Source organism: Myripristis murdjan, chromosome 18 (assembly GCF_902150065.1).
Source record: "Myripristis murdjan chromosome 18, fMyrMur1.1, whole genome shotgun sequence".
In the NCBI taxonomy this organism is placed as follows: domain Eukaryota; kingdom Metazoa; phylum Chordata; class Actinopteri; order Holocentriformes; family Holocentridae; genus Myripristis; species Myripristis murdjan.
In genome coordinates, this window is record NC_043997.1 from 16527417 (window position 1) to 16540266 (window position 12850).

The 12850-nt window shown below is 40.3% G+C and overlaps 1 protein-coding gene across 1 annotated transcript in view; it reads right to left on the reverse strand.

The window, feature by feature from the left end:
* The window catches only part of LOC115376791 (phospholipid-transporting ATPase ABCA1), a 185306-nt gene extending 173139 nt beyond the window's left edge, over positions 1-12167 (reverse strand). The window contains exons 1-2 of the mRNA XM_030076559.1: positions 12146-12167; positions 2991-3120 (exon numbers count right to left, since the gene is read on the reverse strand). Of these exons, the coding sequence (XP_029932419.1) occupies positions 2991-3056 (66 nt within the window). The 5' untranslated portion in view covers positions 3057-3120; positions 12146-12167. The remainder of the gene's footprint in view (positions 1-2990; positions 3121-12145) is intronic.
* Positions 12168-12850: the final 683 nt, after the last annotated feature.

Genomic DNA, 12850 nt, shown 5'->3' on the forward strand with positions numbered 1-12850 from the left:
CCCGCTCCCTCCGTCATCCAGGCTTTTACTCGTCCCTTGGCACATCCTCACTCAACAGCCTCCACCCCCTCCTCCCTGCAAGCCCTTTCCACCAACCTCAGCTGACCCGGTCTGCCCGCACGCTCATCCCTCCGATATCTCTGGTGGAGTGACCTGCTTAGAGGAATCAAATCTAAAATGGCTCCAGTCAGCCAAGCCACGGCTCCCGCTACGGTCAAACGTTCAGGCCCTGCAACTGATGATGTAGGTATATGAGCACAAATGATGCAAGAAAACCTCTCTTCTACCGAATTTGTCAATTTTGTTGTTAATCTAGAGGGCAGGAGGAGGTGAGGCAAATACATGAATGCCGTTGCACAATAGCACAAGACATATTGCGTGTCGTGCAAGGCTCATGCACTTCCTCCTCTGTGAAGAGGTGCAAAAGCATCTGCAGCCAAATGAGGTGTTGGTAAGGTTTCACTGCTGAATAGTGCACATTGTATTCAGAGCACTGTACAGCCAGAGGTATCTCCACACGGATTTGATGGATAAGCCTAAGACAAATCTTTGGTGGTAGAATTTTGTCAATGAATTACACATCTGGAAATTACAAGAAATCACACTGCATAAATTTCAAAAGAAACTGGGTGAAATTTGAAATTCAGCCCTTTAATTCCCCCCAGTCTATGTGTCAGAGAGGATGTAGTTTTGCTGAGAAGGAGAATTATCATAATGTATTCCAAAGAAAATGGATAGAGAGGGAACAGAGAGATCATGGGGACTTTCTCAGTGTCTGGCTCCCCAGGCATTTGCCATTGGACACCAGCGTCTTTGTGAATAGATAATCTCCCCCTATGAAATTATGTGAAATACTGGACCATAAAATCAGTTTCATGCCTGTTATAAAATCTTAAAATGCTTGGTGAGGCATTCATATAATTGGTCATTAACCTCCACAAGCCCTCCACAAGCCCCATTGTCCTTGCTAACTCCCACTGGTTTTGTCTAATAACAATATTTCATGTTGACGCTGCCCAAATATCCTAAATTCCTTGCACAATATCAGCATTGTCCTCTTTTGCTTTCCAGGGGAAAAGTTAGCGACAGATATCTTCACGGTACAAAGGGATAGCGCGATGTTATTTATGGTAGCTGATAAAATTAACACAGGGGATGTTGCCCCAACATAAAGTTGCAAAATTACAAATGACTTTGCCCTGAGTTGTCGCAGGGCAAAGTCTGACTTTTGTGGAGATGCCTTTTGTTCCACTGTGGAAACAGAGGCACTCTAGAGCGCTTGATCCCCTGACAAAACAAGTGGGTGGATGTTACTTCTGTCATTACTGCAAAGGGTATAAATCAAAAGAATGTATTGGAGCGCCGTGTTAACAGCTACATCCGCCGCAAAAAAAATGCCTTGTAGGCTGAATGGATACCGTGGCAATTTGTGCTGACCCTTGAAATGCTTTCGCGGTCCTTGGTGACCTTCCTGCAGAGCTGCTGCATGTGGCCTCTCTGCCACTGGAGGTGACATCACATACAATCATATCCACCATACATCACCAGCTGATAGCATGTTAGCTGGTGTCTGTGATGAGAATGAGGTGATGGAGGAAGGTGAGGAGAATTGGTCAAACAAACAGGAGAACTTGAACCTTATCTCTAGTCTTAAAGGAACAGTTCACCCAAAATACAAAGAAAAAAGAAAGAATATATATTTTCCCCACATACCCATACAGCAATATATATATATATATATATATATATATATATATATATATATATGTACAGTCTGCTGCGATCTCTGAATAGGGACAGGTCCAACAACATGGATACCTGGCATAATCCACAGCCTTAGGGAATAATGAGTTTTGTTGTGAACTAACTATTTCCTGTTGAAGAACACCAGTTTCTATCTGCACAAACGCAAGGAGTACAAATTAGATGCAGATATGCACAATTTGTTTGTGTCCTTATGAAAACTGTTGGAAACCTCACCAAATGATACAGAAATGGATATATTGCATTTAGGGGGTAAATGGACATTTTTTATTTATTTATTTATTGTATTGTGGGTGAACAGTTTGTTTAAAGTGTAACCTGTCTGCAGTTGCGCCCTGGTGACTCACCTGGTACCACTTGTCAAAGCTGAGTCTCGGTTGCAGTGTCCTGGATTCGAATCTGACCTTAGGCCATTTGCTGGATGTCATCCCCTCTCTCTCCCCTGCCTTTGCTCTCTCTCTCTACTGTGACCATCAAATAAATCAAAAATGCCAAAAAAAAAAAAAACTAAAAAAAAAATTGTTTTTGAGCTCTGTCCTACACAGTGAGTCACACAGGTAGTCAGAGGTAAAATACCAGTGTCCGGAAACTTGTGGGAAGAAAATAATTTGCAGCTTGGTGAACTTTAAAAAAAAAAAAAAAAAAAACATGTCCATCTTCCAGCACAACAAAACTCTAAAAATGGCATCAAACAATCTCCAGAAGACACCAGACTTTAAATAATCCTCATTTGCCTGGCAACAGCGCTGCAAGAATATTACGACAATAAAGCTTTGGATAGCATCGGCGAGGACAGGTTGCTGCAGCACAGCCCGTTGTTAAAAAAGAGTCAGAGAGAGTATTTGCCCTTCAAACAAACCATTTAACATTCCTCACTCCCTATCCAGTTCCATTAGGCGAAAGACTGGCTTTGTTAGAACTTAGATACAGGCAATGTGACATAACATGCACAAGAGATAGATCTCCAAAAATTGAAGGTGACACTTTGAATTGGTTGGCATTAAGGTAAGATTGTTCTCGCTCTCTAGTGAGGGAGTTAAAGGCAGCTTACATTGATACAAGACTATTTTTGTGGCAAATCCCTCCTATTACCTTTCCCTCCCATGAATAACTTAGTTGCCCTTGATAACACAACCCTGGGACCATATCCTCATTTTCCCTCCATCGCAGACCAATTTTAGCAGATATACGCTGATTTGCGAAGGGGGCGGTGGGCACAAGTGTACCTTTTGTCTCTTCCGGAGAGTGAAGTTCTTCCACAGGAGCAGAGTGAACTGCGTCAGGAGACCCATTACGCCTTATCCCGGCAATATCCTGCCAAAGCGTCGCTATGGCAACTGGCCCACTTAATAAACCCTGGAGGGAATAAAAGGCAGAGTTTGGTTTTAATACAGAGGAGCAATGCATCATGGGGGAGTGCCACTAATCATTCACTTCCCCAGGCCTTGGGGCTTATGGTGCAGCACCTGTTCTATGAATTATTATCGCCTACACTCAGCGAAACCCGCGACTAGACTGTGTCTCGGCATGTGGAGATTACCTATAATGCTTCTAAGGATGTGTTACCGAATTTATGCAGTGCTTTTACTTAATGTACTGAATATAAAACAATTAATTCAAGAGCAATGTCAAGCATGCTTTCTGCAAGAAAGACACAGACACAGTTTTCACCCCTTTGTCTCATAACCACAAATGTGTCACAAAAACTGTGCAAATTAATCTGCATTATTGGTGACCAGTGCACTATAAATTACAGGAAATCCACAGGCAACTACATCACTTTTTGTGTGAACCAAAGACTGCCATAAAACATTTACAGCGAGTTTTACTGGCCTCTGAACACTGATTACACAGATAATAAACAAATAGATCTGCTGTGACATTTTGCACTTGTGCATCAAGCATGACCTTTATTAAAAACTAAATAGACAGACTCTCGTCTGATTATGGTGCCATCATTGGCCTGCCCTCAAGTTACATTAATAGCTACATGGAGTTTAGTGAGATGTGAGTCAGCTATACGATTAAACTGTGTTTTTTCAACATAAAATTATAAAGTTCACCTTTAACTTCTCCTGAGCCAAGTAAAGCTTGTAAATTTTTATTGAAAATGCATTACAACAAATTCCCAGAGGGATATTCCTTAAGGAAATGCTTATAAAAATCTTCATCAAATTCTGACGAAATGAATGAATCTGAAGAAACAGTTTCTATGTCAGTGGTTCATACAATTTCACATTCAACCAAAGGTCAACTAGACATTTACTGAGACATCTACTAAGAATCTACTGTTTATGGTTTGTGCATGCATGTTAACAAAATTGTAAAGTAGACTAAAGCTTAATCAAGAATTGATTTGTCCATGCAATATATAGTAGTAGTGCTGAAATGCAGTATAAATGCTTGAAAACCTATACACTCAAAGCCCTTTACTCAAAATACAGGTCTGTTTTTACTTGAATTATCAATAAAACAAACATAATCAACACTTTTGCAGACTTTAAAAAAAAAAAAAAAAAAAAAAAAAGCAGCACTCGTGGTTAGTTGTCAGACACTTCCAGTACTTGGAGGAAGTGCTAAGTGAACAAATCTGGGAGGGGAAAATTGTCTGCCATGCAGTTATGGATTAAAGATTTAAAAAGTTACAGGCGCAGCTCTTTGTACATGCCAACCTACGTAGCCCATACTCTACATATACTCCAAATAAACTGCTTTGAGTCAAGCTTTCTGCCTTGTTCTAAGTTCCAACAGCTATAAATATACAACGTTAAGGAAAAGCTGCTCAACACCCGGTCCTCTGCTTGAATAAAAATGTCAGCAATCACTGTTTTGAAAGTGTCAGAACTCCCAGCTCCTTTGAACTGTGCAAGTGGTACTAGTTAGACTTACACTGTAGGTGGTAGGCACAAAACCTTTCTATTTCTACATAAATGCTTTAAATTGTGGTAGCCAGTGATAAGGTGAAATAAGAGGCATTTAAGGTGCATAACAGGGCTGTTTTTGCTGAGAAAATGTTATAAAATAGCAAAAATAAGCGGAATCTATTTTGGATAGACAGATTTCTCAGCGTCTCCACTCTCTTGGCTTCTGTAGGTAATATATGGATTCTAAACATTTTGCACAATATGTCAGTCGAGGCTATTTGGAGTCTTAAGCTTAGAGTTAGAGTATAAGTACTAGGTGGGGACGAGGATGGGCTTTTTAGCCCAAGGGCAGTCCTGACAAATGTGCCACTTTTTAACGCTCCATTTCCTCTTGCTGTACAGGTTCCATCTCCCCTCTGTGTGTTTACATTATTTACTGCTACTTCATGGATGTTTTATTTACTGTCATGGGAAAGATGAGGCTTCTCCACTTCCAAATGGCCAAATAAGGGCTCTAATGGGCTAAAGAATTGGGTCCCTAAGTTGTACCGCTGAAGGCCATTCAGTAATCGAGTTAGCTGCTAGCAGACTAAGCAAACGCTCCAGACTGAACGCAGTGAGTCAACCAATTACTGCTGCCATCACACTCTCCAACATTTATTCCATGTTTTTTGATGAACTGCTGTGGGATAAGTGAAGTACAATCACTTCACCTCGCTGCTTGGTAGTTTCTGAAGTAGTGTGATGTTTGTTCTCTGCTGTAGCCTGCAGCTTCCGGTTTGCTTTCCATGTCTTTTAGAGGTAGGTACAAACAGTGGTGGGGGTAAGCTGTGACAAAGTTATGTGTTACTGTTATCATATTAGATTTGTCTTTAATGCAGTAATGTAACATGTTAATGCTCTTAAATTCAGTAATCACATTATAGTTACTAATCAAACAATCATGTTGTTACTTGCACTTACATTTCTTCAATTATCTGCACAATGGAAAGACAAAAAAAAAAAAAAAAAAAACATGCAACGCGCCCTTCATGCATGCTGGCACAGCAAGCATCTGACTTCTCATGACTTTGGCTAGAGTTCGCTCCACAGATAGGACAAAAAGTGGAGGAGACATGCAAATTACTTCCAATTTGTTGTGCGAAAGGACGAGAATGTGACGGTAAAGTGCAAACTGTGATCAGGCCAGAAACAAGGATCCACTGCTGTGATCAACAACATCAAACTGTCCAAGCACCTGCAAAGACAAAATGCTAAAGGAGAAAGACCCCCCGACTCCAAGCGATGTTCAAGCTGAGCGTATGCCGACCCCAGCCAAGCGGGCCAAAGCTCGACTTACAACAGCTAACGAATGCAGGGATGAACAGCACGATAGATGGCAGAGGAAATGTTGCCTGTTTGTACAGTGGAGTCATTGAAACTGCTATATTCATGCAGACATTCACATTTTCAAAGATGTTTCAAATCTACAAACAAGTCCAGTTGCCCTTGATTCAACTGTAGGTGGATAACCATGACCTGGATGACTGGGAGTCTCCACAGACATCTAACTGTTTTAGTGTTAACTGGCGGATATGCAAAAATGCATCCCAGGAGACATTGCAGAGTAGTGCTAAAGCAATTTAACTAGTAGTGATGCATTACTTTAACAGAGACTTAATACAGTAAAATAATTCATAGCCTAAAAAGCTAGTTCCACTAATATGGTGGAAATATATTAATCAGTCTACATATTTCCATCATATGAGCTTACTAAGTGGTGTGGAGACAGTGGCTTGTGAAAGTAAGACTATGGAGCTAGTTATTATGAGTCACCACAATGCCTGCCATTATTTCCCACCTGTTCTGTTCAATGATCAGCCTGTTGAAGCAGTAGGGGAGTTAAAATACTTAGGAAACTTTTTTGATGGCCCTTTATGTTTTACAGCTTACACAGAATACATTTTTTTTTAAAGCAATGCCATGCTTGTATCTAATCAGGAAACTGGATTCATAAGGTATAAGCAAGGAAATTTTAGAGACTGTTTACAGAAGTCTTGTGGAAAGTGTTTTAACTTTTAATATGTTTACATGGTATGGCCACCTGGGGTCTAATAACAAAAGCAAGACTATCCGGAATTATAAACATGGCCAGTAAAATTATTGGAGTGGCGCAGAGACAATTGGGATGTATATATAAAATGCAGATGAAACAAAAAGCTGGAAATATTGTGTCTGGTCCTGCTCATCCCCTCTTTAAAGAATTCATGAATGTGCCCTCGGGAAGACGCTATAGAGCCACTATAGAGCAGCGACCAAGAACATTTACAGCAAGTCTCTCACACCATATGCAATAACTCTGCTGAACATATGCTAACATATTTTGTTACAATTATGTTTGTTTGTAACATATCACAAAAATGGTTATAATCACTTAGTCTAAAGTCCACACTAGGAGTCATATGGGGTGGTGGATGGGCCAAACAACCAACTTTCAAGTCCAGTATGAAACAACAGTGGTGTTTGTTTTTTGCAATTATATATGTTATGATATGTTACCTTAGCCAGGTGCCTTTTATGCATAAACCTAACCATGTGACACTGGCATACTATGAAAGCCAGAAAGAAAGATACGTCAGAAACAAATGCATCTAAGCCAGAAAGAAAGATACGTCAGGAAATAAATCATAATCCATGACAAAATATGTGTCCTCCAAACGTAATTAAGAATGCGGCCTATTTGTATGGGAATGTAATTTTGAGGAGACTGCGTTGGGGGATGAGCACCACAAGGGTAAAATGGCCCGTCTGTGTCCTTACATAGAGGCTCAGCGTGCACATGAACACTCGTCTCCCTCAAGTGCTTGTATAATTGAGTATGTGCTACATTCGCTCGCACAGCTTTCAAGCTCTGTCCTTTGAAACACGTAACGTACAATAGAAGGACAGCTTGGAACCGCCTCCATTCTGAAATCACGTCAAGCATGAAGGGTAAACAACATTTTCTAAGAATATACTCAACCCTTGCGTCAAAAATTGGGTGCGTGCGCATGGGTGAATGAGGTGTGTGTGTGTGTGTGTGTGTCTCGGAAAGGAGGCGTGTGTCTCAGAGAGGAGGTGCGCTATTGAGAGAGGGGGTGAGGTGCGTCTGTGTGGGCGAGCGTTGTGGAAAAGCCTGGCTCAAGGACTTTTTTTCCCCCTCTCTTTTCAGTCCCGTATCTAAAGAAGTAACAAGAGGGGGTATGATTGTGATTTGCATTGCAGCCGGAGTGTTACAAAAACACAATAAAGCATTCTCCGGGGAACAAAAACCGCTCAGTCGCAGTGTGTCGTCCAGATCATCATTTTAATCTGTGACCGGGTGCACACTAAATAATTGAAATAAGTTCCTTTTGCCACTTTTTAGACTTGTTTTTCACAAGACTGTTGCCATCAGGCCCAGACATCGGCTCTTCACGGTATCATTAGTTCCAAAGAAAGCCCCAAGAAAGGAGCAAGGCAGGGAGAAGGGGAGGGAATGTAGCAATGACAAAAAGGAAAGCAAAGCGTTGAGAGGATAAAAGTGCTGATGCATGGCATTTGGGGACTTGGGACATCAGAGTGCATTATTTCAGCCCCCAGGATGATAGAAAGAGTAAACAGATATTTGTCATACTGCATGAGAGCAGAGGACGGCAGGAAATGTCTCCGACATCCGTTACAAGGGGGGTGCTATAGCCCTCAGAAGACTATAATGGTCCCCGTGCTCCCTTGCTCAATCTTTCTTTTTCTCTTTGCATCTTCTCTCTATCACGCCTCCGACCCACTCCCACCCCCCCAACTGCAACAGGAATTCATACAGTAGCAGTCCCTGAAGGCAGGTTTTAGGGGATGCTTATGATGTTGTTTGTTATAATTAGTATTCTACTTCTGGGGAGTGGATGACACACTAAGAGGGACGACACTCTGTAGCACCTCAACAATTTCCTCCCTGTATGCTGTTGTGTTGAGATTCCTATTGTTAGAGGAGATTTTGTGATTACTTCAATTAGCAGTAATTACAGGGGGTGCGATGATTATTATATCGTGCGTCGCCGAACTACACTGATCCAACTTGGTAAAAGAGGAATCATATCTTTGTGTACAAAGATCCTTAAAAGCTGAAACATGTAATGCTGGATAAATTGTGAACATGTGTGTGTGTATTTTTTTTTTTTTTTTTTTTTTACTATATAGGGATGCAATGATATGTTTTTTTTTTTTTTTTTTATGCTGATACCAATATCCAGTCTCTTCCCTGCCATAATGGCCAATGCCAGTATGAGCTTTTGTTCCAAGTGGAATACAAACGCAGGTGCAAAACAGAGCCAAGTCTTCAGACAGGTCTATCTTAAGATAATAAAGTGTTTTGTAAGCAAAAGACCATGCTAGTTTTGTTTTGGTGCTGAATTGACAGTACTATCAAAGACACACTGGTGACAAACATGCCAAATTTCACCTTCAGCGGGAAATCGGCAACAAAATTACTTTTTGGACTGACAGGATGTTACTTTTAAAAGATATAGACTGATACTAATACTCTGAATATAAATATACTATGATGAGGAATGGAGATGAAAGTTGTGTTGCTAAAACACTGTTCAGAGATTAAAAATAACTTTTTGCTGCCTGTTTACCCCTATTTTATTGCACCGTGGCTCACTGTGATTTTGTTTTTTTCTACAGATTATTTAATTTTATTTTATTGAACATGGGTTGAGGTAACTATCTCAAAGAACTACACTGACTTTGGGAGTTTGGCCATCTTTTCATGTCTTTCCTGAACACTGATGGGAGGATTGGCACAAAAGTCTCCAGTTTGCATGATTACAGTTTGCATGATTACACTTCAGTATACAACGTTTTAAATAGTCATATCAACTAACACTATTCAAAGTATGAAGAGAAAACCTGTTTGTAAGTACTGCTTTTTATTATGTGGCCTGCAATTCAAAACATCTGAAAATAAAATTCCATGCTTGAGTCCATTACAAATCAACAGCACAGACATAATCTGGTGCCAATCCTCTTGTCATGTATTGGGTTAAAATGACCAGCGTGCCAACCTTGTAAAAAGCCAGTGCAGTCTCTTCAGGTCAGCAACGGAAAGAAAGACATTCCAGTATTTTCAAACATGCAAATGTCACTGAATGAGACCACCTCTTTCAACCGTTTCAAGACAATCCATTAGTTAATGAAATGACTGAAAAATTATCATAGCAAATTCTTTGAAAACAAAAAACGAACACAGACCCATCTGACCAGTTGCTCCACTCATCATCTCTGATCAAATGCAAATACTCATTCCCATGTTTACATGCACCTGGCAAATGGCACAAGATTATTTGTTTATGCCCGATGATTTGAATTTCTGTCAGCAGCTGAAAATACATATCAGTGGAGGCAGTGACCTGTCCATCAAAAGTAGATTGTCATTACACTGGATCACATGCAAGAGCACCTACAACAAACTGCAAACACACTCTGACTATATCTTCGCAACAACTTAAATCAAATCCCCAAGGTCTAAAAGCCTTATTCTCACATCCGCACTCAACCTCAGCCATTAACAGATGTGATCCATGTGTTTAGACATACAGCCAATACAAATTTATTCCGCTTCTTACAGGAATTCATGGGTAATTTTCAAACCCCCTACACACAGGAGATGTAACGATGAAAAATTTGAAAAATAAACTTTGAATAACACTGCGAAACTGGATTGTCATACACCAAGGACGTTCCACTCAATTTGTGCCTCTGGTGTGCAGCTGAACCAAATGCTCTGCAAGAAGGGGCAGACTGGGAAAATACAAAAAAAAAAAAAAAAACAACCTTGCAAATTTAACCCATACTGACACACCACAAACAACTTGCAGATACTCAAGGACAAACTATTCAACAAATGAATATTACTGATGTAGCCTGTTGCTTTGGAACATTTTAAAAAGTGTTGCGTTTCATTTTCTATGTGGGATGCAAAATATAGTTATAAAGTGACAATTATAAAGATTTCCATGCTCTCTGCCCATGAATAACATCTCTACAACTTTGAGATCAATGAAATTCCCAAAATTCCCGAGTCATATCACTCGGTATTATTTTTGGCATGTGCATCCCCTAACTTTGATATATTTTATTGTAGTATGACATCTAAAATACCAATAATGTGGCCAACGGTATGTAGCTGCAGGCTGATGTTGGCAGAACTGACACTGATGTTAGTTCTGCTGCCATAAAATTATTTTTTTATTGGTGGCATTTAGTAATATGTGCCTCAATAGACCATTTTAGTTGTTGTTTTTTTTTTCATTCTTTCATTTTTTATATTCAGTTGTTTGGCTCGGTTGTGATTAATGCACAATACAATCAGTCTGTCAACGTCAGCATATGTGAAGCAGCAAAATGAAGTTGACAGGAGAGAAATGATAAACTCATGAGATATGATCCACTTATGTGACGCATTTAGTATTAATATTCGTGTTTTTTTTTTTTTCTTCAAAATTCTTCCTTAAATCATAGGGAGTTAGGAGCTTTGATGCTGGAGTACTGTAATTGTCAAGATGTTATCCATGCCATTAAATAAGTCATTAGAAGCAATTAGTTTTAAAGAAAAAATTCTTCAAAGCTGCAGTTACTGTGCTTCCTGGGGGAAGCTGTCAATCTGTTTTAGCAACTAATTACTCATTCATTAGAAACAAATGAAACTGATAAATAAGCAAATATGATAGGATATAAATGTTAGTGCTAAATTACTCATTAAGATATGCCATTTAAGTGCAAATGATGCATGTAAATGTGCATGGGCAAATGGCATGCATGAACACGTGCATATCCTGTTACATGTGTTGTGCGGTTTCTCTGCCACCGCTCCTCAGCCCAGGCTGCCGGTAAATCATTACCAATTGCTGTATAATTGCTGAATCCAGGCTAAAGTTCATGGTCTCCTCACTTCTGACTCAGCGCATATAAAGTTTCTGATGATGAATGTTACACAGTCTGAATGTACCAGATTGAATAATTAAGTATCAAAATTGTAGATGATAACTCTGTGGGAGCTTTGCTGGTCATAATTAATTAAACCTCAGCATGATAAGGTTGATTATTACAAGCAAACATTTGAGTTACATCTCTGAGTTTGATGATGCTACAAACCAGGCATTAGACAATAAGCACTTTCATGTTCTCTTGTTATAGCGGAACACAAAAGTATCTCACGAAATGTTGCTAAGATCCTCTATTTCCATTACAAAAGCAAGTCAGCCCCGGAGAGCAGTGTATTAAATGCTTTCAAATAAGATAAGCAGCTCTCAGGGCAGTCTGTTTGATCCACTACAGACAAGACAGGCAGAGGAAAAACACAGACACGTCTGTGGCTACCCGGGCCTGAGCCTGAGTTCGCCCCGGGAGGAGAGAGCAAGCTACAATAACAACAACAACAACAGAGGAGAGCATCACAGGAGGCTTGGCTGCAAAACATGTGTCCTGTTAGAGAAAACAAACTGTCAAAAACAACCTACCTCCAAGCTGTTTGGTTTTCTCCCGTCAGCACATCTTAGGGCCGAAAGATAGATTTGACCAGCTTCCACTCCCGGCCTTGTGATTCACACAAACGTCCCACCTTCTCTCGTTCTCCAACTAACTCTCTGTGCTCACACCCTCGCGTGTCATGGTCCACCTTTTACCTAGAGTCATAAAGTATGCAAATAGCCTCTGCTGAGACTGTCATAGTGACTGTAACCACAGTAATATAACAGCAAAGAAGCTCGCAGGTGGTGTATATTACACAATGTGCTCCCATAAGCTCAGCCCTGGAGCAGAGCGCACATGTCTGCTTCTTGTAGTCCTATCTGAGTCACCTGATGAGGCAAGGAGGGTGAACAGGAGCTTTGCCCTACATTTCACTGGCCTTGTTTTTGTGTACATGGGCTGTGCACACTTGTCTCAGGGGCGTCTGATGGCAAACTTTGGAATATACTCACCTGTTGACTTAGCACAAATTATTCATGAGCAAATTAGCCCTAAAATTAATCTGTTTTAATAAGAGAGGCATCAATTAGAAAGCTTACAGACCAGATGGGATCAAGAGGAGTGTATTTATTTGTTGTGTGAGACACAGCTGAGTCGAAAATGTTGATGATGTTGTTGATGATCAACATGTGAATGTGTCACATGGGGGCAGCAGCTAAGTGCATTGACTGTAGGGTTTTATAGCAACTATATAA